Source organism: Photinus pyralis, unplaced genomic scaffold (genome assembly GCF_008802855.1).
Source record: "Photinus pyralis isolate 1611_PpyrPB1 unplaced genomic scaffold, Ppyr1.3 Ppyr1.4_LG1, whole genome shotgun sequence".
In the NCBI taxonomy this organism is placed as follows: domain Eukaryota; kingdom Metazoa; phylum Arthropoda; class Insecta; order Coleoptera; family Lampyridae; genus Photinus; species Photinus pyralis.
The window spans coordinates 22,161,807-22,185,197 of NW_022170249.1; the positions used below are offsets into that span (position 1 = coordinate 22,161,807).

The 23,391-nt window shown below is 36.3% G+C and overlaps 2 protein-coding genes across 3 annotated transcripts; one reads left to right on the plus strand and one right to left on the minus strand.

Moving 5' to 3' along the window:
• Positions 1 to 8,774: 8,774 nt before the first annotated feature.
• LOC116160552 (agrin-like) lies at positions 8,775 to 10,697 on the plus strand. Its single transcript, XM_031473776.1, has 6 exons — positions 8,775 to 8,959; positions 9,009 to 9,170; positions 9,223 to 9,366; positions 9,416 to 9,913; positions 9,969 to 10,145; positions 10,198 to 10,697. The coding sequence occupies exons 1-6, from the start codon at positions 8,844 to 8,846 to the stop codon at positions 10,430 to 10,432; spliced, it is 1,332 nt and encodes a 443-aa protein (XP_031329636.1). The 5' UTR covers positions 8,775 to 8,843; the 3' UTR covers positions 10,433 to 10,697.
• Positions 10,698 to 19,963: 9,266 nt separating this feature from the next.
• Positions 19,964 to 23,384, minus strand: LOC116159456. Of its 2 annotated transcripts, XM_031472426.1 has the most exons (6): positions 23,005 to 23,384; positions 22,750 to 22,953; positions 22,585 to 22,674; positions 20,295 to 20,611; positions 20,077 to 20,239; positions 19,964 to 20,022 (listed from the first exon to the last, which is right to left on the minus strand). In XM_031472426.1, exons 1-4 carry the CDS (start codon positions 23,207 to 23,209, stop codon positions 20,535 to 20,537), a joined length of 576 nt encoding a protein of 191 aa, XP_031328286.1. In that variant the 5' UTR covers positions 23,210 to 23,384; the 3' UTR covers positions 19,964 to 20,022; positions 20,077 to 20,239; positions 20,295 to 20,534. The 2 variants fall into 2 exon arrangements, with proteins under 2 accessions (XP_031328286.1, XP_031328284.1); XM_031472424.1 differs by lacking the exons at positions 19,964 to 20,022; positions 20,077 to 20,239; positions 20,295 to 20,611 and having other exon boundaries at positions 22,438 to 22,674.
• Between the last annotated feature and the right edge of the window lie 7 nt (positions 23,385 to 23,391).

The following is a 23,391-nucleotide window of genomic DNA, read 5'->3' on the forward strand; positions in this document are numbered from 1 at the left end:
TTTCCAGTTTTGCAAATAATTTTTCAAAATTCCTACCGCAAAAGGGCACACCCCTCAATAGGGGTGCGAAAAAATGTTGATTTCGACGAAATTTGGTATCTGGTGGTTTTTGAATATAAAAATCACGAAAATTCGAAAATAGTTATTTGTGCAACTAGTTTTGAAAGTGATACTTTTTTTCATGAATTTGCACTCATTAATCAAGCAAATTCATGGAAAAAGACACTTTCAACATGTGTTGTACACGAAATTTTTTTGCATAGTGATCCATAATAACCCACAATTGAATAATTTGATTAACATTCGCGATTTACTGTCACTCAAAAAAGGATGCTATTGTTCATAGACAGGACTAAACTCCATGGAAACGCATAGTAAAAATTGTGAAAAAAAGTACCACTTTCCATACGATTTTTCGTTAAAAAAAAGTCCGATAATTTCATCACTATGTAAAAAAAAATAATTCCACTGCAATTCTTGGCCGGACAACGAAAATTGACAAAATTCCACGAAGTTTGTTGTCTAGGTACATACTTACGGAACAAAATTATTGAACAGTTTTTCTTAAGGTCATTTTTCAAACAAAAGTTACACTCATTTGCAAATTGGTCTTTCGGGTCAGAAAATGTTCTCCGACAGTGGCATAACAAGTATAGTAAACGTCAATATTACATGTTCTGCTAAGGGTGTCTACCTACATTTCACAAAAATTTGTCAAATAAAAAATGATAATTTTATCACAGTGAGCATTAATAACTTCGACATCAATGAGGAAACAGTCACAGAATAAGAATAAGTAGACCATCTTCTGTGGAAACAGACGAAAAAAATTCAACGCACAGTCCTTTTTCAAAAGCGTGATACATCGGCAGAAGAAATCCAAATTCTATCCCTATCACTAGATAACGACCAGATAACTGACTTTAACTACATGCTGATAATCCTAAGTAAGTTCCGGTATCTACTATTCAATATATGTGTGCCGTTTTTGAATTCTCCACCAGCGAGCTACAATACCATCCTATAAGCAATCGTCTAGTGAAATCAAAAAACAAGCCTGAATCTTTGGGACAGAATCATACCGTTGTCACTGCTGATCTTGCAATATACAGCACAGCACAAGAGATAGCTAATGTGGACTAACCCCCAAAATTTACAGGGAAAGGTACCTATTTGTACCTATATATTTTTCCAAAGAACTGAGATACATGGAGTTAATGAATTGTTTGAGATTTTACAATGCAACTCGGCGGAATGCATTTGTAAACGGCCTAAATAGCTAGTTATGGTATTCGGAGAGAAATTTCTTAGTAAAGTAAAACCTCTTACGCATCGCTCCTTGTTGCGCGAACGCTGCTGACTATCCTTCCCTCTCCGTCTCACTCGCGACTTCCGACTCGGCGAGGTCGGTAGGGTTTTACTTAAATGACCGTAACTTTTTTATTATGAAAAATTCACGGTAATGTTATAGAAAATAAAATAATCACAATGCTTTGGAGCATCGAATGAGTTATAAATATTGAAAATCGATATCGTGAAATAAAAAGTTATGAGAGTTCAAAGTGCGCACTTTTCATCTGCTACACGAATTTTGGAAGTTGACGGTCATTTTTCTAAAAACTGTGCATAACAAGGTAGGTAAATTGAATGCTAAATGCTTTAGATTCTGCAATAAATGTACTTTCATTTTACAAAAGGAATGATTGATGTATATCGCTTAGTTGCTGAGAAAATAAATACTTTCGGTGGTCTAGTCGCGAGCGCGAAAATGAGTAAATTTCAACTTTAGCGGCCTATAACTTTTGTCAGGACCACGGGAAAATGTCGTAAAGCGAGATTCTGAAGGTTCAAACATTTCTGAACAAAATGGTGTGGGTCCCAATTCTTTCTACTCCGAAAAAATTTTTTGAACGATTTCGCGGCTCTCTCCGCTGCACTATTACTTGATAGATTTTTAAATTCTCTTTTCAACAAGCTATTATAACATAAGATGGAAAATAAGATACCAGTTATATTAACGGTTTTTGTATTTTAATCAAGTAGTCTGTGACGAATAAAAAAAAACAAAACAAAATCTATTCGAGGTAACAAAACAATGAAAATAATTACACCAGATGTTTAAAATACTGGCCATTATTAGTGAAACACACTTCAAGACAGTTTAGTTTAGGCAACGTGTTGCCATTGATGACTATTATTATGATTGTAGTGGTAGCTACTTCCACTTTACTTTTATTTTTTAATTAATTTAATGTACTGTACATAATTCATGAATTGTGACCTGAGCAGCCAGTTTGTTGGTAGATAGCATAAACTAACCCTTCCTTCGAAACATACGTTGTCGAGAAAAAGTCTTTAAGGAAGTTTATAGGAGAATTTGTAAATAATGGTGAGCAGTTAAAGATCCATCGAAGATTACCGGTCCAATTACATGACTTCCCATTATGCCATAAAATACATTAATTAAAAAAAATATTACCTACTTGATTTCGGCGTGAAACTACAACATGTAGGTTTTCCTGTGACGAGTAGTGTTCATAATGTCGATTTGAACACTTCGCAGTTAGAAAAATAAGATTCATCTGTCCATATACTCTCCTTGGTAAAACTGTTAGTTTCGATATTCTTGCGGATAAACCACCTACAAAATGTGACCTGGGACAATGCATCAATGGTAATACATTGTGTAAAATAAAGCGAAGTGTCTTGGAATGTCTTTAACTGGATAATGGCATGACTTTTTTCGAGGGGATGGTTTGTAGTAATACCACCATTTGTAGGTATGTAAGTATGGGTAATAAGTCAATAAGTGATGTTATATAAATCAAATTTTTCTAGACCTAATGCTTATATAAAATTTTGGAGGGAGTTGTAATGCCCAAACCCCCCCTCTCATGAGTGCGTCCCTGATTTTTTTAAACATCTGATGTAATTATTTTCATTGTTTTGTTGCCTCGAATAGATTTTGTTTTGTTTTTTTTAATTCATCACAGCCTACTTAATTAAAATATAAAAACCGTTGATATAACAGGTATCTTATTTTCAATCTTACGTTATGATGGCTCGTTGAAAAGAGAATTAAAAAATCTATCAAGTAATCTAAAAATCCCATATGGCGCCTATTTAACTTTAGGAAGTTGTTAAATGTTCCTCAAAAGTAGCCATCTTGAATTTTTTTTTGACATCAATTCTAAATTAAACGTATCAAAGACAGTAACTTTTATATAAGTAAAATTTTTTTTTATATCTCTTATACTTTCGATGATATAAGACATTCAAGGAAATGACCAATTTTAGTTTTTTTGAATTTACGTCGAACCTATGCGACATTTTGAATTTCCATAAGAAAATTTTAAATAAGCATCTAAAACTGCAAAACATTGCCCATTTAACCAATTCTCTATCCTTAATAATAACAAAGTTACCCATGCAATCCCACCCGATCTGGGACACACTGTATATACAAATTATTGGGTAGTTACATTAAACTCAAAATAAAGCTATCGAAATGATTGAAATATGTGCCCAGGATCATCATTCCTTTGAGTAACCTGACGTCATAGCCGTAGTTAATTTGTACGTTTCCGTTTGGTTTTACGTCGTCCACTAGAAGGCCCAGGTAACATGCGCGCCCTTAGAGGGTAGCGTATTCAGGAAATTAAGAAATTAAATGTTAAAAAATAAAAATACGTTTATTAACGGAAAAAATCAAAAAACAATTGAACAAAGAATAAAATGAAGTATGAACGAAGTAAAGGCTTTAAAAGATAAGAACAAGAAACGCTTATATACTAATACACCTACGTGTTTAGTACTTAAACCTACTTACTAAAAAGAAATTGCAGTCTTCGGGGCTTTTTCCCGAAATCGTTAATGGTACTTTCGATGAAATTTTTATTTTTTAGTACCCTTTTACGGTGTACACTTAACATACACAAACCTGATAACCTATCGTCCCCCATGGTGGATCTGTTCCATGTTTTCACTCGTCGTAAGGTACTAAAAGATCGCTCAATAGAACAGGTAGTAGCTGGTAGAGTACACGCTATTTTAAATGCCAAAGCTACGGCAGGATAAAATTGTTCTGCTTCAGAAATTAAATCGATGTACTCCAAGTTCTTTGAAGGTAGATCTTTAACAGACCACACATCATACCAAGTTTTTGCTTCACTATCAAAATTCGGCAAAAAAACACCATAAATGCTTTTAATATTATTTACAACGTCAAGAAATTTTGATTTTTCCATTTTTTTCATGAATTTTGGGTGCAGATGTATAAGTGAAAATGCTTTCGAAATCGAATGTGCTTTTCCAAAACGATCTGATAGAGATGAAATAATGGAATCCAAATATGGTATGAAGATAGATCTTCTAAAATATTCATCAGCATTTTCGGCTGGATGATTTGAACGGGCAGTTTGCCTTCCGGTTACACGCGGACAATTCATTTCGACTCCTAACTTTTCACAAAATTCTTGAACTTTTGTAAAAATTGAACCAAATTCTTCTGAAGCATTTTCACGATGAGAAGCTAATACAATTATCAAGTTCTCGATGTGATCATTAACGGACATGATGTTCATGTTTACACTTTGAAGTTCTTGGCACACTGGTTCAAGCATTGATGAATAAGTTGCCATAACAGCTAGAGCTACAAGATAACCTGGAGTAGTAACTGTTGTATGCAATTGATAAGCTTTGGTTCGCGTAGCTGAATTTCCACCGTCCAATGAAAGTTCTTTCAAAGCATTTACAATAGCTTCCAAATTTTCGAAAAATAACCGGATGCTTTTGTATTTTGAAGACCAACGAGTCTCACAAAAAAGAGGAATATTTGGTATCAAGTGTCTTCGTAATGTAGACTCGCGAAAAAAATTGATAACTTCCTTAGTGGTACCAGCAGCATTTCGTATTTCTGGGAGATCATTTTGATCATTAATAACGAGGTTTAGTATATGGCTGGCACAATGAAAGAAAACAGCTCGAGGATATTGATCCCTAATTAGTTTTTGGACGCCACCAACATGTCCAGCCATTGTACTACAGCCATCGTATCCTTGACCCACAAGTTGATCTAAATTCAAGCCGCAGTCGTTCAAAAATTGCAAGATAGTTGCAGAAATTGTTTGAGCGTCGAGTTTTTGAAGCGGAACGTATCCTAAAAATTCTTCACAAATAACATACTTCTGCTCGTCGACGTCGTAACGTAGGTACCGCACTCCAATCGACATTTGTTCCGTTCCACTAATATCTGCTGTTTCATCTGCAAGCACAGAAAAAAAAGACGCCTCTTTTACTTCTTGAATAATTTCTGCTTTAAGTACATTCGAACAACTCTGAACTAGTTCATTTTGAGACCTGTGTGATATGTATAACGCTTTCTTTGCACTAAATTCCAAGTGATTTTTCAAAATTTCATCGCCAGCATCCAAACGAAATTCAAGTAGATCACAAAAAACCGAACCTTCTTCTTCATGTCCACGAATAGGTAAGTCGTGAAGAGCACAAAATAACAGCGAAGATATAATTGGTTTAATTTTCGTTCTATTCTCTTCAATAATTTTGCGATAATTTGCATCCGCAAGTTGTTGAACGCTGAGCTTTTTATTGTCCATGTCCATAATTCTTTCGAAGTCGTTGGCAGCTCTCATCGCAGTAATATGCCATTCTTGTTCTACGTGCTTTTTTGCAACGTCCATAAATTTTGTATACGTAGTACAAGGTTGTTGAATAAATCTACCGTCTGACCTACCACGGTTTACAGTACTCGGAGTAGTAAATAAAAAACAAATTCTACAAAAAGGTCCTTTCTCAGCAGCTGAATAAGCTAACCAAGGATATAATTGCAGCCATTTGAATAGAAACGATCTTTTGCCTTCGGGTACATCTTTTTTGAAGTTGTACGTTTCGCCTGGATTCCAAGCTTCCTTCAACAACTTGATGCGGAGTTCATCATTGATATGTCTATTCAAGTACAAACCAATATCTAGTGTACTAAAATTTGATTCAGACGAAATTGAAGGTTCTTCAGTACCAACAAAAATTTTTGGTTCATTAGTCGCAGACACATTTGAATTATTCGAAGAAGAAGAGTCGTCGTCGAGTTTCGGTTTCTTAGCAAAAAAACGTCTTATATCGGTCATTATTTCAGTTAGAGGAAGTGTCACTCAAAATCAATAGATGGAATTGGAAACGACGTAAATTCTGAATTTGAATCTGAAATGGACAACAGAAGAAAACATTATTATGACGTGCTGTGTGCATATTTCCTACCTATTTAACGAATAATGTGGTAGAAAATTCGAGAATACAATCTATAATCTTAGTTAATTCAGTTATTCAAAAATACACAGGTACAGGCCGTTCGTCCTAAGGTGGCGAACGGTCGTTGTGCGCAGTGGTTCAGATTTATATTTAAACTTGCAACGCGTCAGTGGCGTCAAATTTTTTTTTTTAATAAAGATTGATTTTAATTTACTCAATTTTCTTTTATAATAAGTACATTTTACGCAATGGTTTAATAATTTTGAAATGGTAAGTAGGTATATGCAATCATTATTAACGTAAAGGAAACAAAGGAAATTAGTAATATCAAAAAAAGAATCGCCGCCACTGGTGCGTGCAAAAGCAGAGCTCCGGCTCCGGATCTCGAACGTACACTCGGAAAGCTTCGGGATGCGCCGGTTTCCGCCACCTTAGTGTGGTGTCACACTATGCGTTTTTACCGCTCCCGCTAAAACGCTCCTGTTTGACGGGATGATAATATCACACGTTATTAAATGGTACCAGTTCCATATATGCGTTTTCGACGCACCAACCGGATGCAACCGCATCCTGTTGCCGCTGCGCAGGATGATATGACAACCACAATGACATGAAACCACATGTTGTTGCACGTTGGTTGTCATCAGTTGTCACACTGAGCGTTGCAACCGAGTGTTTTCTTAGGTTTACAATGTTTGATGTCGGTTTACTCATCGAGTGCGTGCATGCAAAATCTGCACTGTGGGAAAAACAATCTAAAGAGTGTGTAGCTAAAAACTGTAGGGAGAAATCATGGGTAAAAATTGCATTTTTGGACATTCGGTAATATACAAAAAAAATTTTCTTGTTCATTCGAATTTTTTCATAAAACTTCTCGAACCTATTATTAGATTCTCGTTCTGAATTAAAAGGTTCAATTCAATATTGACGATATATCTGCTTCCGCAATAACCCCTCCGCCTAAAGCGCACAAACCATCTTTACCATTGAGTTAGAAAACTAAATCTTTACCAATATAATTGAGACATGACACTACTTAGACTGCCAAAATATAGCAAAAATGCATCCCGTTAGACCGGAATAGTGTGACAAGTAGATCTCATCCTGTCAAACCGCATCCGTTTTAGCGGGAGCGGTAAAAACGCATAGTGTGACACCACACTTAGGACGAACGGCCTGTACATACCTTTTCAATTTGATAACATCAATATATCGACGACGACGGATTAAAGGAAACGATAAAAAACGTAAAAATGATCACAGTAACGTAAAAGCTAAACATATACTCACATTACATTAATCATTTAATCAATTTTTTTAATCACTATTTGCACACTTAACACGTGTTCGAATGCGCGACGCTGGACGTGTTGTAACTTGCACATGCACAGCAGAGCGTTTTTGAATTATTCCGTCATGACTCATGCGTCATGCATTTGACTCAAATTAAAATTATGGTTGTCACAATTTTCTCTCGCTACCTCATCTGAATATTCTATGGGCGCGCATGCCAGGTAAAGGGTCTTGGGCAATCGAAAGTCCAGACAAAGAGTCAGGAGCTGTGGAAGATCCAGGCTGAATAGTAAATTGTGACTGTTCTTCCACTGAAAAAAACATTACATTGAAAATGTGACGCTAGAAAAAACTAAGTAAAAATGCATAATAATGATGCAAAATCTTATATAAATCGATACCTTCTGTCTCTTCAGCCGCTTCAGGCGGTAAGACTGGAATTGGCTCATCCAGATCCAGATTCGCATTCTGCGTCGTATCTATCGTCCATGTTGGAGCACGCTTTTCTGGATCCAAGTAGTTTCCTATCCACTGCTGCACCTGATGAAAAACCCTAAAGGCGTCTTGTTGGGCATACCGCAAAACAAAAGCAAGCGGTCGCCATAGGAATGAAGTGTTGGGAGTGATAGACGCGCCTTAGGTCCTCTTCTACGTTGAATTAAGTTTTTTGTTGATCACTTGTTTATTCCTCGATTTGAAAGAGGTGGTACTGGGCGCTTTTGTAAAAATTAAAAAAATCGTGTTTTTTTAGCGAACTCCAACGCGGGTACCGCTTATCGCAAAATAAAAGCTAAATAATGTATTTTGTAGGAAATTTTATTTGCTTTAATTTTGTATAAGGCGCCCATCTTCAAAAAACGTATGTTTTTGAGATATGAGCAAAAAACTGAAAAAAGGACTGAAAAATTCCAATTTTTTGCGTATTTCGGTATGAAGCCGACTTCCTACAAGGCAGCAAACAATAAATTCGGATGCAGCACATTCGATAACATATAAAACCGTTGATAAAAACACTTCCGCAATTTTGTTCCGAAAACGGCAGTTTTAAACACGCATTTACTGGACTTCCAGTGGCTGTTTTATATCCCACCAGCATTATTCAATATTGTTTATTGCCAGTGAACTAATAACGAATCTACGTTCGTGCTTGAAAGACAAGGCCACAGCTAACTACTACCACAATTATTAAACACCCGTTACATACTACCACAACCAAATAATGCTTTGCGGAACTAACCGAAAACTTGTTTATAGGTGTTACACTAGCAAAAGATCCAAAACTTTGTATGCGCTCCTCGGACTCCAAATGTGAACACAGATGCGGATCGGAAAAGGATCCTGTGTGCGGAACGGATGGGAGAACATACTTAAACCGTTGCATGTTACAAGTGGAAATATGCCGGTATATTGTGACGTTAAAACGTATAACTGAATCACACACACTGTTTTAGGATCGGAATTAACTTGTCGCACTTAGGCCCTTGTAATAATATTAGCGCACACCGGGAGAATTGTCCAGTAGACTGCAAGCAAGCACCTCAAGATGGTCCCATTTGCGGAAGCGATGGGAACGTTTACAAAAATACGTGCCAAATGAAGCTCTTAACTTGCGGGTACGTTAGATCTGTTTAGCGTGGATTACAATCATCAGTCGTAATTTTTCAGACAAGGCGTAGTACGAACGAATAAAAAATACTGCCAAACTACCAGACATTGCCGGGAATCGTGCTGGAGAAACGCCAGACCTGTTTGCGCTTCCGATGGAAAAATATATTCGAATATTTGCAGAATGAAATCCAAAAACTGCGGGTTAGTATGCAATTCCCCATTTCGCTCTACCCAAAGAATTGATCCGTAGCAAACACGTGTTCGAAGTACCAATGGCTTTCTGCAGCAGCCAAGAGCGAACCTCGCACAGTTTGAGCTGTCCTTCAGGGTGCGCTAATGAAATTGAGAAAGCCACTTGCGGTTCGGATGGCAACATATACAAAAATGAATGTGAGATCAAACTGTTGAATTGCGGGTCAGTTAAGTGGAACTTCCTCCTTTCTTATTCATTGCATGCTTTACGTTTCAGATCTTCGAAAAAAGTTACAAAAGTTGATTTGGATAAATGTCAGGCCAAAATGACAAAATGCCATAAAGTCAAATGTTCGGCGGAATCTGACCCCGTCTGTGGTTCTGACGCCATAACCTACATGAACCAGTGTCACCTAAATCGGGCGACTTGTCTTAAAGGTGTGCAATTTGCTCATCTTGGAAACTGTACTACATTAAAAGAAGTTAAGCCATGTCCTAAACAGTGTAATGATGTATCTGAAGAACCGGTGTGTGGGTCGGATGGTAATGTTTATAAGTACGAATCTTGCACGTTTCTACGATGTGCCGGTATAAAAACTGTTTCTTAATAGGTCACTGTGTGAGATGAAAAAGGAAACTTGCGGACAGTTGGTAATAGAAGTTCCTCTCCACCATTGCAAAACGACAGCTTCTTGTAATGTTGACTGTGACGAACAGAAACAGTTCGTCTGTGGGTCGGACAATAAATTTTACAAGAACGAGTGTGAAATGAAACGTGAAAATTGCGGGTAAGTAAACAGGCGATATGCTCGATTACTCTTTACCATCTATTTTTTACAGCAAGCATATTTACGTCGTTCCAATAAAGAGGTGTCTGGCTGGTTTCGTATTCAAAGGTTGTCAAAAAATCTGTCCGACATACTACGAGCCAATCTGTGGCACAGACAATATGACTTACAGTAATCAGTGCTTCCTAGAAATGGAAAACTGTAGATCACGATCACTCGTCACTAGGAAGTCTATGGGAACTTGTACTGAACCGATCGATGAAATTCCTAAGAATTATTTGTATTGAGTATGATGTGCGCTAAATTATTAATCGGACTTTCGTGAATCTCATCATTTGATAAGGCTTAAAATGTTTATAAAATATTGAAGTATTAGCATTTGGTAGTTACGGTGAATAATTTATTTATAAAATGTGCCAATTGCCAATATAGATCAACGATTACCTATACATAATAACCATTATGCCAATTAGTTGATAATTATGATATTCCGAGCTGTGTGTCTATATTTATTTTAGTTATAAGGCTGTAATATGATTGAAAATAAATTTATTTATAAGTATTACTCCTACTTACTCTTTCTGACTCAAATTACATAAAAACAGAGCAAAATCATAAAGTCATTTTAGAGAAGCGTTCTTCGTAGTTTGTCACGTACTAAACACACCGAACCTGTTTCCAATCTTTGGATGCAAGGTGGTGACAAAGCTTTGTTAACGGCTGGATCTCGTGGATTAATCGTATAGCAAATTTACAGTAGCATATATTAGGGGCTTTGGGGGGAAGAGGCGTGGGACTTCCGGTGAGACAAAACTTTTTATATTTGAACTGGAAATTATTGTTGGCTTATGACATGAACTGTCAAGGGGAGTCGATGGCCTATTATCTTTTTCCTCAAGACCAGAAGGCATTTTCGGTGATTCCTTACGTGAGCAATTCTCCTTCGAAATCGATAGCTGACTATCACGACTAGAAATTTATGTCGTCGACTCATTCGGTGAACAATTGTCTTGTGAAGTTGATGGCTGAGTTTCCACTATTGATTGTTGTCTATGTCAGCAGTGTAACTTTTGGGGTTATCACGATCTGTGACGTAAGCTGGCAAAAAGTCTTTTTCTTTGAAGATACCTTTATCAAAAGGTACAATACCGGTGCATTTAAACCCCGATTTGATGTTTGTGGGTGTTGCAACCCTATCCCAAGATTGCAAACCAATGGCGATAGGAAGATCATTATAGAGTTTGACCAGGATGCGTTCATAGCCACGAATTTATACCCTTATTAAAGAAAGTTAATCTGTTGTAATTTATTGGGCGTGTGGGGTGAGGAGGTCAAGATCACAATTCCACTGGATCGACAATACTCAATTCCTGGCAAGGATAAGTGGGAATCGTGGCTGTCCATTATTAGGAAAATTTTGTTAGTTACTGAACAGTTTGTATTTTTTACTAAGTGCTTTAAAACCGCTAGGAAATTATTTGCTTTCATCCAGCCGCTGGGATGGACCAACCCTAAAGTTTCAGTGCCTGACACCTCCTTCATCATTCTTTTTTCATCATAGCGCTGTCTGGGAAAGATCCACACTGGTGGCAAAGCGACTCCTGCTGCAGAAATAATTCCTACTTGTGTTATAAGTTCACTTCTTTCTCGAGAAGTTGCCTGGCCTATTTGATGTTCACCCTTTCTTCCGACAATTTTAGGAACTCTCTGGACTGTGGTCACACCAGTCTGATAATAAAGTTACATTTGAACTATGATGTTCAAACGGACTTGCAGCAAAAACTTACCTCATCAAAATTAAAAATTTGCAATGGTTCAAATGAGTAACGGCCAAGTTCGGCAAGTTTATCCTGAAATATTTTCAGATTGGTAGGATTCAAGCCGGTCATTCGTGCCAAACTTGTCGCCTCAGGTTTTCTAATGGCTAGTCTTGGATGGCGCTTTAAAACAGTGTTTCTCAAACTGGGGGGCGCGTCCCCCGGGGGAGGGGGCACAAGGCGATGTTAAGGGGGGCGCGACATCCCTAATGTGTTTGAGGCAAATATTTAGCTCCTGCCCCAAATTTTTCAACGTCAATTTCTGTGCTGCTACCTTTGTAGATTACAAAATCATATGCAATACCCGATCTGCCACACACCACAAATATTTTTACACCCCAAGGGTGGGGTTCAAGTTCAATGTGCATGTAATAGCCATTTGATTAAATACTGAGAAAACTGTAATCAATCCAACATTATTTTGTGTACTTTTTTTGTGTACTACATAGGTAAATCAGGTAGGTTTGAAACAGTTGCTTACACGTGACACAACCTAATTTCAATTTGTACTCAACCCTTGGACCATATACTTTTATTTTTTGTTTTTTTTCGCTCAATCATTACAGTTTTAAATTAATGTTTAAAAATAAAAAGGCACGAAATGTAATTATAACCAATTTTCGGAATTGTTCAGGCTGGAAATAAAAAACAACGACCTTATTGCCGTTTTTTTTATTATTTACATTGTTGAGAACATAATGGATTTAGTCGCATTAACACTTTTACTGCCTTTCACCTGCTTCGCCCTAGAATTATTGATTTGCTCTTCCAAGTCGTCTTTATTATGGGGTAGGTAGATATCAATATTGTCGCTTTTCCTCTTCGCCTTGTAGCTTTCCTTTTGGAATAGGACAAACAACTTCTGGCCCCTACCGTGAAACTAGTGGAACACCCTGGAAGTGCAGCGTCGTCTGACGGTGCTAGATTGCCATGCAAGGGCGTGTTGTTTCCGGTATCAGCAGGTTGCTGCGGTGGTGGAGTTTGACGATCGTTAATAATATGCTGCTCTATTTCAGGAATCTCTGCATCTGTAGGACGTTCAGTAACGTCTGACAGAGTGAAGTCGATATCGGTAAACACATTTGGGTTTAGGGGCAAAATTCCGGGTTTTGAAAACGCATGCATAGCTGTGTACATAGAAGCGGTTTTGGTAAAGTTAACTACCCACGTTAGTATTTTGGGAGACTTTCCAACAAATACAGTTTCGAAAATACGGAAACATGAAATGTCAAATAAAAAACTGTAAAAACACTTGCAAACATGGTGACGATGATATTTTCAACAATTATTGTTCCCAGAGGTGCATTTGGAGAAAACATGATGCGACCAATAGAAAATAACCCCACCGTATGGCCGGCCACACTGTTAGGGTTGCCAGGTTCAAATTTAAAAATCACAGGACGCAAGATTAAAAAATGAAGGACGCATAAAAATAAAGAAGGACATGTTTTTATTTTGAACTTAAAACGTTTATTTTACAAATAAATTTTTTTTTATTAATTAAAATAGGTTACATTACTACTTATATTGTAAAAATAAATGATATATAAGAGCTTGAAAATGCTTTAAAAATTATTGTTATTTGAATGAGAAAGAATATTTCTGGTTAGATTTGACTGCTTGCAACAGCCTTTTATTCTTAACAGCTATATTGTAAAACTCTTTGCACTTTAAATTAAAATTTGTTTTAATCTGAAGCTCAGCTTTTACATGATCAACTAGGAGCTTATTGCGGCTGTCGCTCCAAGCTGCACTACATAAAGAAAAAATTCTTTCAGAGTCAGCATTTGAGCCGTATATTGAAAAAACAAATTGTATTATTTTTAGAAAATTAATAAGTTCAGGATTTCCTAGGAATATGTTATTCCATTTCTGTATAATAGACTCCTCAGTTAAAGTGCAAGCTTTATCAATAGTAGGTTTAATTGTACAAAATTCTTCGTATAGGTTATCAAAATTTACATCAATTGATAGGTTGGTTACCACTTCCATCAGTGAGTCAAAATTAAAAGTTGTTTTTAAAGAAAAAATATTTAATTTTGAAAACAAATTATTTTCTGAAAAGTCATATTTAGAATCAAGATAAATTACAATATTTTTATAAAATTCTAAAAAGGATTCCCTTATTTGACTTTGTTCATTAGGAGCAAAAGTTTTTAACATGTTTGACGCTAGGAAGCCAAAAAAATTGTCATTTATTCGTTGATTAATTTTTTCTCTTAGAGATTTTAAAATATTATAAACCTCGAAGCAAAGTAAATCGGCTTTTTCAAGTTTTTGCTCTGTATCAAAAACAATTTTCAGTATGTTGTGAAAAAAACTTAAATAACATTCAGTTTTCTGTACAATAAAATTGTCTTCAGAGAAAAAAACTTGAAGTGCAATAGGAATAATTTCTTCCCTGGAAAGAAAGTAACTTTTGATGGCTGGGAAAATGTTCAGTAATCTTTCTATGGCTGGAAATAAACTTAGCCAACGAGTTGGCACATGCCTTAAAATAGTTTTATATTCCAAATCCACGAAATTAAAAAAATCTTTTAACTCTTTGCACCTTTTTGCTTGAGATGAAAAATGGCTGAAAGTTTTTAAAACCAAAGTTTCCACATCAAAACGGCATTTTGCTAAAGCATTTTTTATAGAATTGTTCACCATATGCGCAGGACAACCCACAGCAAGAACTGAATTATTCTCCTTATATAATAATTGGTACACAGAATGAAAGCGTCCAAAATTTACACTTGCATTATCAGCCGAATAGCATGACATGTTGTTTAATGAAAGGCCTGCTTTTTCAATTCTAGTTTTTATATTGGTGTAAATGGCATTTGCGCTTTCGTCGGGATCTTCGAAAAAATCAAGAAGAAATAATTTTACTCCTTCTGATGGTGTATAATATCTACAAAAATCTTAACTTAAAAAATATAATACCTTTAATAATGCAATACCTTAGAAGTATTGGGAATAATTTAGCGCTTCCATGATTGGAGGCATCTGTAGAGATTCCAAAAAATACTCCTTTGCTAAGCTCACATAATGGACTTTGTATTGAAAACGGGGCAAGGACATTAAAAGCAATCATACTTGCTTTTGTCCTACCCAAACGAATTTTTGTTGCAATATGGGAATCAGAATACATTACTGAAAGCAACTGCGTTGTGCAATCTAATGGATTATAGGAATGAGCATGTTTAACAGTGTGATACACGTTTGTCACTTCTGCGGCCAGTATTTTTTCTTGCTGAGAGTTCATAGCTTCTGTTTGACCCAAAAATGATTGTAGTGTTTTATTTTGTTTTACCACAACTTCGTGTTTTTTATGATCAGCACCTTCCGCGTGCCTCTTTATGTCACCCAGACCTCCATACATACATGAAAAAGACTTTTTACATAAATTGCACCTAGCTTTTTGATTATCTTCTGTGAGCCAATTAAAGGTATTTTCCCATTCTTTTCTATATTTATTTATTCTTTTAGCCTTTTTTGGAGGTGTTGTTGGACCATCTTGTTCATCCATTTTACAAAATACTAAAAGAAGCACAAAAAATGCTTTAGTAAGTATCAAAATATTTTTCAACCCAAAAAACTTACCTTTTAATTTCTAATGGTCAGAAAGAAAATGCATATAAGGTTTACTAAACACTTTAAAAAATAATAAACAACTATATACTTGCAGGCTGCTGACAACAGTAATAACTGAATTACTGAATACCTGGTACTAAATATTATAAATTATAACCTCAGTCCTCAAAACCCAACATTTAGTAAACACCACAAATCGCCAAATCACCGCGCAGGTCCGTCGCGCTCGCGCTGTTTGTTGGAGACACGCGTACATGCCGAAAAGCGATCTGTGGTTAGTATGGTATTTTTTCTATTCATCAAAAGATGGCGCGAGTATATAATTACGTTCGTAATAAACGAAAAATGGCACGGGCGCAGCGCCGCGTAAAAAAATCAATTTGTTATTTAATCTTTTTTAAAATCCAGGACATTAGGCGTCCTTCCTGAGGTCTTCGCAGGACGCTTAAGTTATAGCCTCAAATCCAGGACATCCTGCGAAATCCAGGACACCTGGCAACCCTACACACTGTCTTTATAAAGTCACTATACTCTGAAAGGGCTAAGGAATCGTAATTTTTTGAGCTGGGTAATTCGGGTGCGGTTAGTTTAGTTAACGTTTGGTAAATTTTCGGGTTTAAATATCCTATTATGTAGAATTTGCGTACAAAGGCTATCCTTGTTTGGGGTAGTACCCAGTACCCACGTAATTTTAAGAGATTATCCAAAGGCTGTAAATAAGAATCTAACGATTGATTGTTTTCGTCGTAAGGATGCCAATTATCTCTCGTAATTGGTGTTTTATTTTGTGTAAGCATTAACCTTTGTGTATCCTGTATTGATTTGAGAAATGAGGTAATTTCTCCAAAAATTTGCGTGTAATCGACGTTAGAAGTCTCCGCCATTTTTGTTATTTTCCGTAATTTGGGAAAATTATCAGGAAGTAAGGATACGCCTAGAGGGATGTCAAGGCTAAAGGTAGGTAATGTGAGCCCTTGATCAGAAGGCTTATTTAATTAGGTTTGGACTGTGTAAATTTTACGCATTATGTTTGCCAAGGTTACGTTTTAATCCTCGGACCTCGTCGCCAGATTTGTAGTGTTTGTAAAGGATACACAAGCACTGATTTATTTAAACACAAGCGTGAAAATTTATCACTTAACGACACAAGTACAAAATAACGAAAAACGTGCTGTTAACAAAACCGTGCGTTATGCTTATGTTTTTTTCTATTTCGGTGTAAATGAGATTTTTGTACAACTGTTTTCGCCAAGAACAGTATCACGAAGCACCTGAACCACTTTATACACAACAATTAGTAGATTGTTAGGTATACTCATCGGCACGAAAAACGGAGTCGTTTCAGTCAGTTTAGCACATCACCAATTTGTGCTTTTACGTCATGCTTTTAGCGAAGTTGAGGTAAAGCTTATGTGCTCGATTTTCGTCGTCCGCCTGTCCATCGAGATCGCGGCCCCTGGGGCACCTAGAGACTTCTGGTTTTGGCTAATTGATAGCTGTTATGGTCTATATTTGCTCGTTACGTATCATTTACAGTTGTTATGCGACAACACCCACGAGTGGGTTTTGAAACATTTTTTTTATTGCTACAAAACACTTCTTTAAAAAAAGTTTCAATTGTTGGAAATACTGTTTTACACCTCATCTCAAAGAGTGAAAGCATTAAAATTTTAAGTTTGTTTAACAAATTCAACTGCTCGTTTTCCGTGCTAGTGAGGATATTTATTAATGTAATTTATTGTTGATGTATTGTTAATGTTCGAGTACAGCTACTTTACGTTTGAATTATTTTTTCATGTTTTAAAACTAGTGACTTGTCCTTGATTTTTCTAAAAATAAGCAATCTTACAAAATAATGATCAAACGTAGCAATGTCTTTGGTCTTTACATTTCCACTTATCTAGTTCGGGATCTATTAACTCCTTTAAGCGTTCAACTATTATCTTACGAATATTTCTTTCACTTTTAAGCAGCTCAAATAGTATAATTTGTATAATTTGACAAAGCGGGTTTACTGAAATCATATTTTTCTTTGTAGTATTTTTTAAACACAAGACGTGGGCCACTTTTTGAAAATAATAATTTTATTGTTTACTCATCCAGTAGTGGGAAACTTTGATCGGTTATCCCTTCCTCTGAAATTGTCATAGGTATACTTAATGATATCATAATTCATAATTTATTATAGGATCAGTAAAGTACGACCTTTGATAAGACGTAAAAATAAAAAAATGTTCAATTGCTATACTAAAATAGGTAAACCTATTGTGGGTGTTAAAGAACCGAGCCCAAAATAAAGCCTTTAGGCTGGCTTAATTTGTAATTACATTTAAGCCAAACATTGCGTTAAAAAACAATAACTAGGGCGAGTAGCATATTCGGATGTGGCGCCGTCTGGTAGCGAATTTAACATAAGATGTGGTGAAACAAGTTCATCGACCGTTTATTACTGTATTACTATTTACAAGCTTACTCCAAATAAAACAACAATTATGACTTCGAAAAACACTTTTCGTTCGTCCAGAGTTTCTTGTTGTGGTGTTGGATGCAGTAATTCGTACATAAATATGGACTCTTCTGTAAAATTGTACAGCTTTCCCAACAAACTATATGAATTGCAAAGAAGAGAAAATTGGATAAAGAAAGTGAGAAGAGTGTAGGTACCTACACATCTGTTTTGCTATTATTTTACATAGTTTCGTCTTCAGAACGGCCGTTTTTTTTTTATTTTTCTTTTGTGTGCAATAATCCAATTTGAGGTTATGATCAAGCGATTAAAAGGGATCCCCGCGTTAAATGACTTGTAAAACGGCCCCTTGCTCCCGACTTGTTGTGTAGACGGTTTCCTGATATTTTCCAATTTTCACCCACCAAAGAATATATTAAAAATGGTGTTTCTGGAGACAATTCTTGTCAGAAATCGTGTTCTTATTTATACATCTCTATATATAAGAATGAACCCCTGTTTCTTCTGGTCACGCAATAACTTTAGAACGACTTTACCGATTTCATTAATCTTTTTTTTTTTAAGTTTTCTAATACTGTGTAGAAGGTTTTTACGGCAAGAAAAACTAAGAAAATCGCGCATAAAATTGGAAAATTTGAGAAAACTTAACGACTATTTAAACATCGCGCGTTTGACGGCGCGGCAGCAATTGTTTTAACAGCTACATCGATCGGCATATACCTATCCGTCAAAAAATTAATTTGTGTGCTGTCAATTCGATCGGAAAGTTTATCCAGATTTCAGTGAGTTTTTTTAGAAATGTCGATGTTATTTCACCGCAATCACGCCTTTTATATTAAAAGTTTTTTTGGTAAGTGTTAATAGACTAAACACGTGGTATACATAGTTATACAGAAAAACTAGGGAGTTAATTTCTATTTTCAGTTGAATATTAGTTTTTTCAAGATGCTACTAATTAGACGTACCAACATAACATGGTACCAACTTAGGTCGCAGAATTTGAAATCCTACAAGTCAAACATACCGGGTGGTGCACGGTAAGTAGGAATAGGGATTTAACATGGGAAATTAGTTTTACGCAATATCCTGCCCTCCTCTACATTTTACAGAACAAACTCTAGAGTTTAAAGTTGTTCAGAATTAAAGGGTGCATACAAAACTGTTTTTACATGTTTTATTAAGCTTTTGGTACACCCGCAAATTTAAAAATAAATTTCAGCATTTCTGTTATTAGTAGCAATAGCCATGACTTTTGTTGTTTTATGAATTGCTATACTAATAGATAACAGAAATGTTGAAATGTATGTTTAAATTTACGGGCATACCAAAAGCTTAATAAAACATGTAAACTATGTGTGTCCACATTGTAAGGCTTTTAAGTTTAAAACTGAATCCCCGGAATTATTTTGCGCCAGTGGCCAAGCGAAATTGACGCCATTGGTACCGCCACCAGAGCCACTTTGGTTTCCGGAAATGGGCCAAATTCTATACATTTTTTTACGCATCCAGAAATACAACAATTTCTTTCAAATTACGGCATTTGGCACAGCAAAAAAAGGTACGTTGCTAGGTCTGAATCCCCAAAAGCAGCGTAGAAGTGAGGGCGTATATTTTTTATTATTTTGGGGAGAGATGGGGAGATTTTGGGCCAAGTGTGTCAAAATCTCTTTTCCGGCTACACGGTTGAACCGATTGGATCTGGTACACATATTCTTAGACATAAGAGGGCAGAATCGCGCATGCGCAGGTGGGGCGGGTGGTACCTGCGCTAGGCACAGCGAATTTCTTGAAATAATTGTTATTATTTATTTCAGTTCAAATTGATTAGGTGTGCATAGCTAGGAAAGAGGACAACGTCCGTCGGGTCAGCTAGTAAGACATAAAAATAACATTTCACTTATTTGATGATATTTATTATTTGCAATCTTTAACCTTTGTGGTGCATTTTTCAACCACACCTTTATGATGTCTTCTATTTGTCTTTCTGACGATGGCGAAGTAGCTTTGACAGCACCTATTAATAATGTTTATTATAAACCAAATCTTAAAACCCTTAAGAAGTACTCACTGACAACAGCAGCTTTTAGGTGAAATGAATTGAATGAAAACTTGTTCAATCGTTTTCCCAAGAAACTATATTGGCTTGCTACTTGATCCGATAATAAGCGTCTTAGTATATTATTAACTTGATTAGGAGTATTGTGACCTCCAACACTGGCAAAATAATTTACCTGTAATATTACAAAACTTTTATATCGATAATCTACATAATTACTATAGGATTACCAAACTGTTGAAATCGTCTACATTTGATTGCAGATGATCTTCAAGTGTTAAAACGTCTTGTTGGGTTAATATGGGCAAAGACACTGGTAGGTCTGGCAGACAACGGTGTGGATTAATTGATGAACTTTTATTTTGTTTATTTATCATGGAGATTATTTGGTCATTTTGCGCTTTAATGTGCAGCAAAACTGATAATATTTTTTCATTATTACCACCTAAGAACAATGTTACCACATAAAATTAACACGATATTTTATTACCTGAAGAACTGACTAATGTAACATCTTTTCCCGATACCGAATTAGGAATAGGAGTATCTGTAAAAACTTGACATTTCTGAAACAACTAGCATTTATAGGGGAATGGGGGGCAAAATCGGGTATCTAAGGGAATAGCGCTCCTGAATATTAATGGTACACGTTTTCCACTCAAAACTTTGTTGTAATCATATACACTTATTATAAAATGATATAATACTTACTAACTATGAAAATAAATTCATTCAATAAAGAAAAAAAATGATATATATTCACTTGCAGAATACGGTTTTGCCCCTACCCACGGGGCAGAACCGTATGGATCATGGGGCAAAACCGGACATCGTTTATTCACAGTCCATGCATTCAAAACTGTCTATATCTTCGTCTAGCCAACCTGTGCAGCCTTCGTGTAAGGGTACATTGTGAAACAATAACTGATTGCTGTAAAAAGTAGTAAAATTAAGATACAAAAATTTTGGATAGAATCGGTGTAGAAATTCAAATTTCCTAATGGGGCACAACCGGGTACTATACGGTTTTGCCCCATCCGGTTCTGCCCCGATGCATCCATTTTTATTTGATATCGCGTGTAAAAAATTATAAGCGAAAAATGTCGCAGGTTTTGCATTAAAACTACCTTATCACATCCTACTTAAATGTGTTTTAACAATATAAATGCGATTACGCACTCCTTTAGTTAATTGTTAACGGTATAAAAAGGAGTGAAAATAAGATCACTCACCTTTAAAAACACAATTTTCACAATATACACCATATGCTCTGATCTGTATGACTCCAATTCATATAGGGTACGTTCCACTTAACGCCCGTAACGATCACGACCGCGACCGCGGTTTTGTCGTTCCACTAGCTTAGAGGCGTTGTGGGCGAAACCTTAAGTGGAACGCTTTTGAGTACGATGTGACGTCACGCGTGAGTGAACAGTTTTCCAACATGGACGTCGTTGAGGAGTTCGTAATACGTAAAGGATACAAAGTGGGGTGGATTATGAATTCAAGAGTCACATTAAGTTTTTTATTTTTTTTTTATTTTTAATTTTAAAATATTGAAAACGACTTTTGAATTTCTATCATAAATGCTGCGGCCATACTTAATACGATGATAATGAACACTTCTCCCCAGAATTTCTTCTGGGAATGCTGCTTCGAAAACAATTTCTCTTTTTCATTCAAAACTAACGTGCATTCTCATTTTCATCCATCGTTGCATTACCATTTATAATCTATCATACTCATCCATAAGATCTACAATAAAGAAAATTGTGTTAAAGCAGAATTTTCCTTAACAAATAACTTTAACATTCACGAATCAGCATATATACTTACCAGTTTGTGCATGTAGAACATCCATAATGTAATGTCCACCATAAGGTTACGTTCTGAAACACGTAATTATATTTTCTCCATAGCGAAAACGAAAAATTTGTAACGCATGCGTGTTCAAACAATCAGTGTCTGACAGTTAAATGTCTCTAGAAATGTCTCCTGACAAGAATGTAAGGTTATAAAATTAGAACGCCCACGCTGACCCAGGTACGATAGGCGAGCGCCGTGGGCTCGTTGCGGTTGCTAGTAATGACGTCATATCTGACGTCGCGACTGCGACCATAACGACTGTGGTCGTTATGTGGAACGGCAGACGGGCGTCGTGGTCGTTGCGGGCGTTAAGTGGAACGTACCCTAGTGTACTACAACTGTCAACGTGACAGTTAAGTTACTATTTTATTTAGAAGATGGCAGCATCACATTACCGCGAAAAGCAGGGTACCCGGTTTTGCCTCACTACCCGGTTTTGCCCCCCATTCCCCTATATTACACTAAAAGGCAGAAACAGACTGTCGTCATGTCACGTGCCAGCACGCTTCCATATGTACCATCACGAAAATCTAGAACATAGAAACACATGCCCTTGATCAGACCATTGTCACCTCATGCCAGTTCTTTTTTGCTTTGCCTCACGTGACGTGACAATAGTTTGTTTCCGCCTTACCACGCAATCAAATTGTGTACCTGAATTCACATGGCGGAGTATACTTTTGGATTTAATTGTACTGCTTGTACTTGGTGTTGTATGCACTGCTTCCTCTACTTGTGAATACACTAAAATCAAAATTTTCATAATTTGAACTTACACCTTTATTAAAAAAAGATCGAGCCATTAAAGAAAAAGCTTACAAGAATGAGTATCGCTGAGGACAGTTCTAATTTGAGGAGGTCGTGGAAGAGTGTTACTCGAATCTTCATCCGATGAACTATCTGCAATTTGCAGCCTACGCGGTAAAACTCGTTTCCTTTTCCTCTCTTCCTCCCCACTCTCGCTTTGCAAATCTGGTGTCTCTTCTGCCTTCCGTAATTTCCTTCGAGCACTCTCAAAATCGTCTTAAAATAATAATTACACAGTGTAATTAATTACATTAACATAACGCTTACCACACTGCACAAATATTCTTTCTAAGGCATACAACTTCCACTTTTCTGTATCAGGCAATTCTACCGATATCAAAATTTTATCAAATTTGCCCGAATCCTTAGCTGGCGGCCAGAAACATTCCTTTTTTCTCGGAGTTAACCATTGCGACCTAATAACGGCTAAACCTCCTCCAGAATCTCTGCTAAATTCTATGACGGAATACATTTTAGTCACAACCTATAACACAAAGTTATATACGAGGTTATGTATGTGAGGTTATGAGACACGAATTTCTCATAATAAAGGCAATGAAAGTGGAAACAATTGCCGAGTTTGGTATACCCCGACATGGTAAATGTTTTTGTTACTTACCAAAGAACGTCGACAGATGAAACTGAAACACGCAA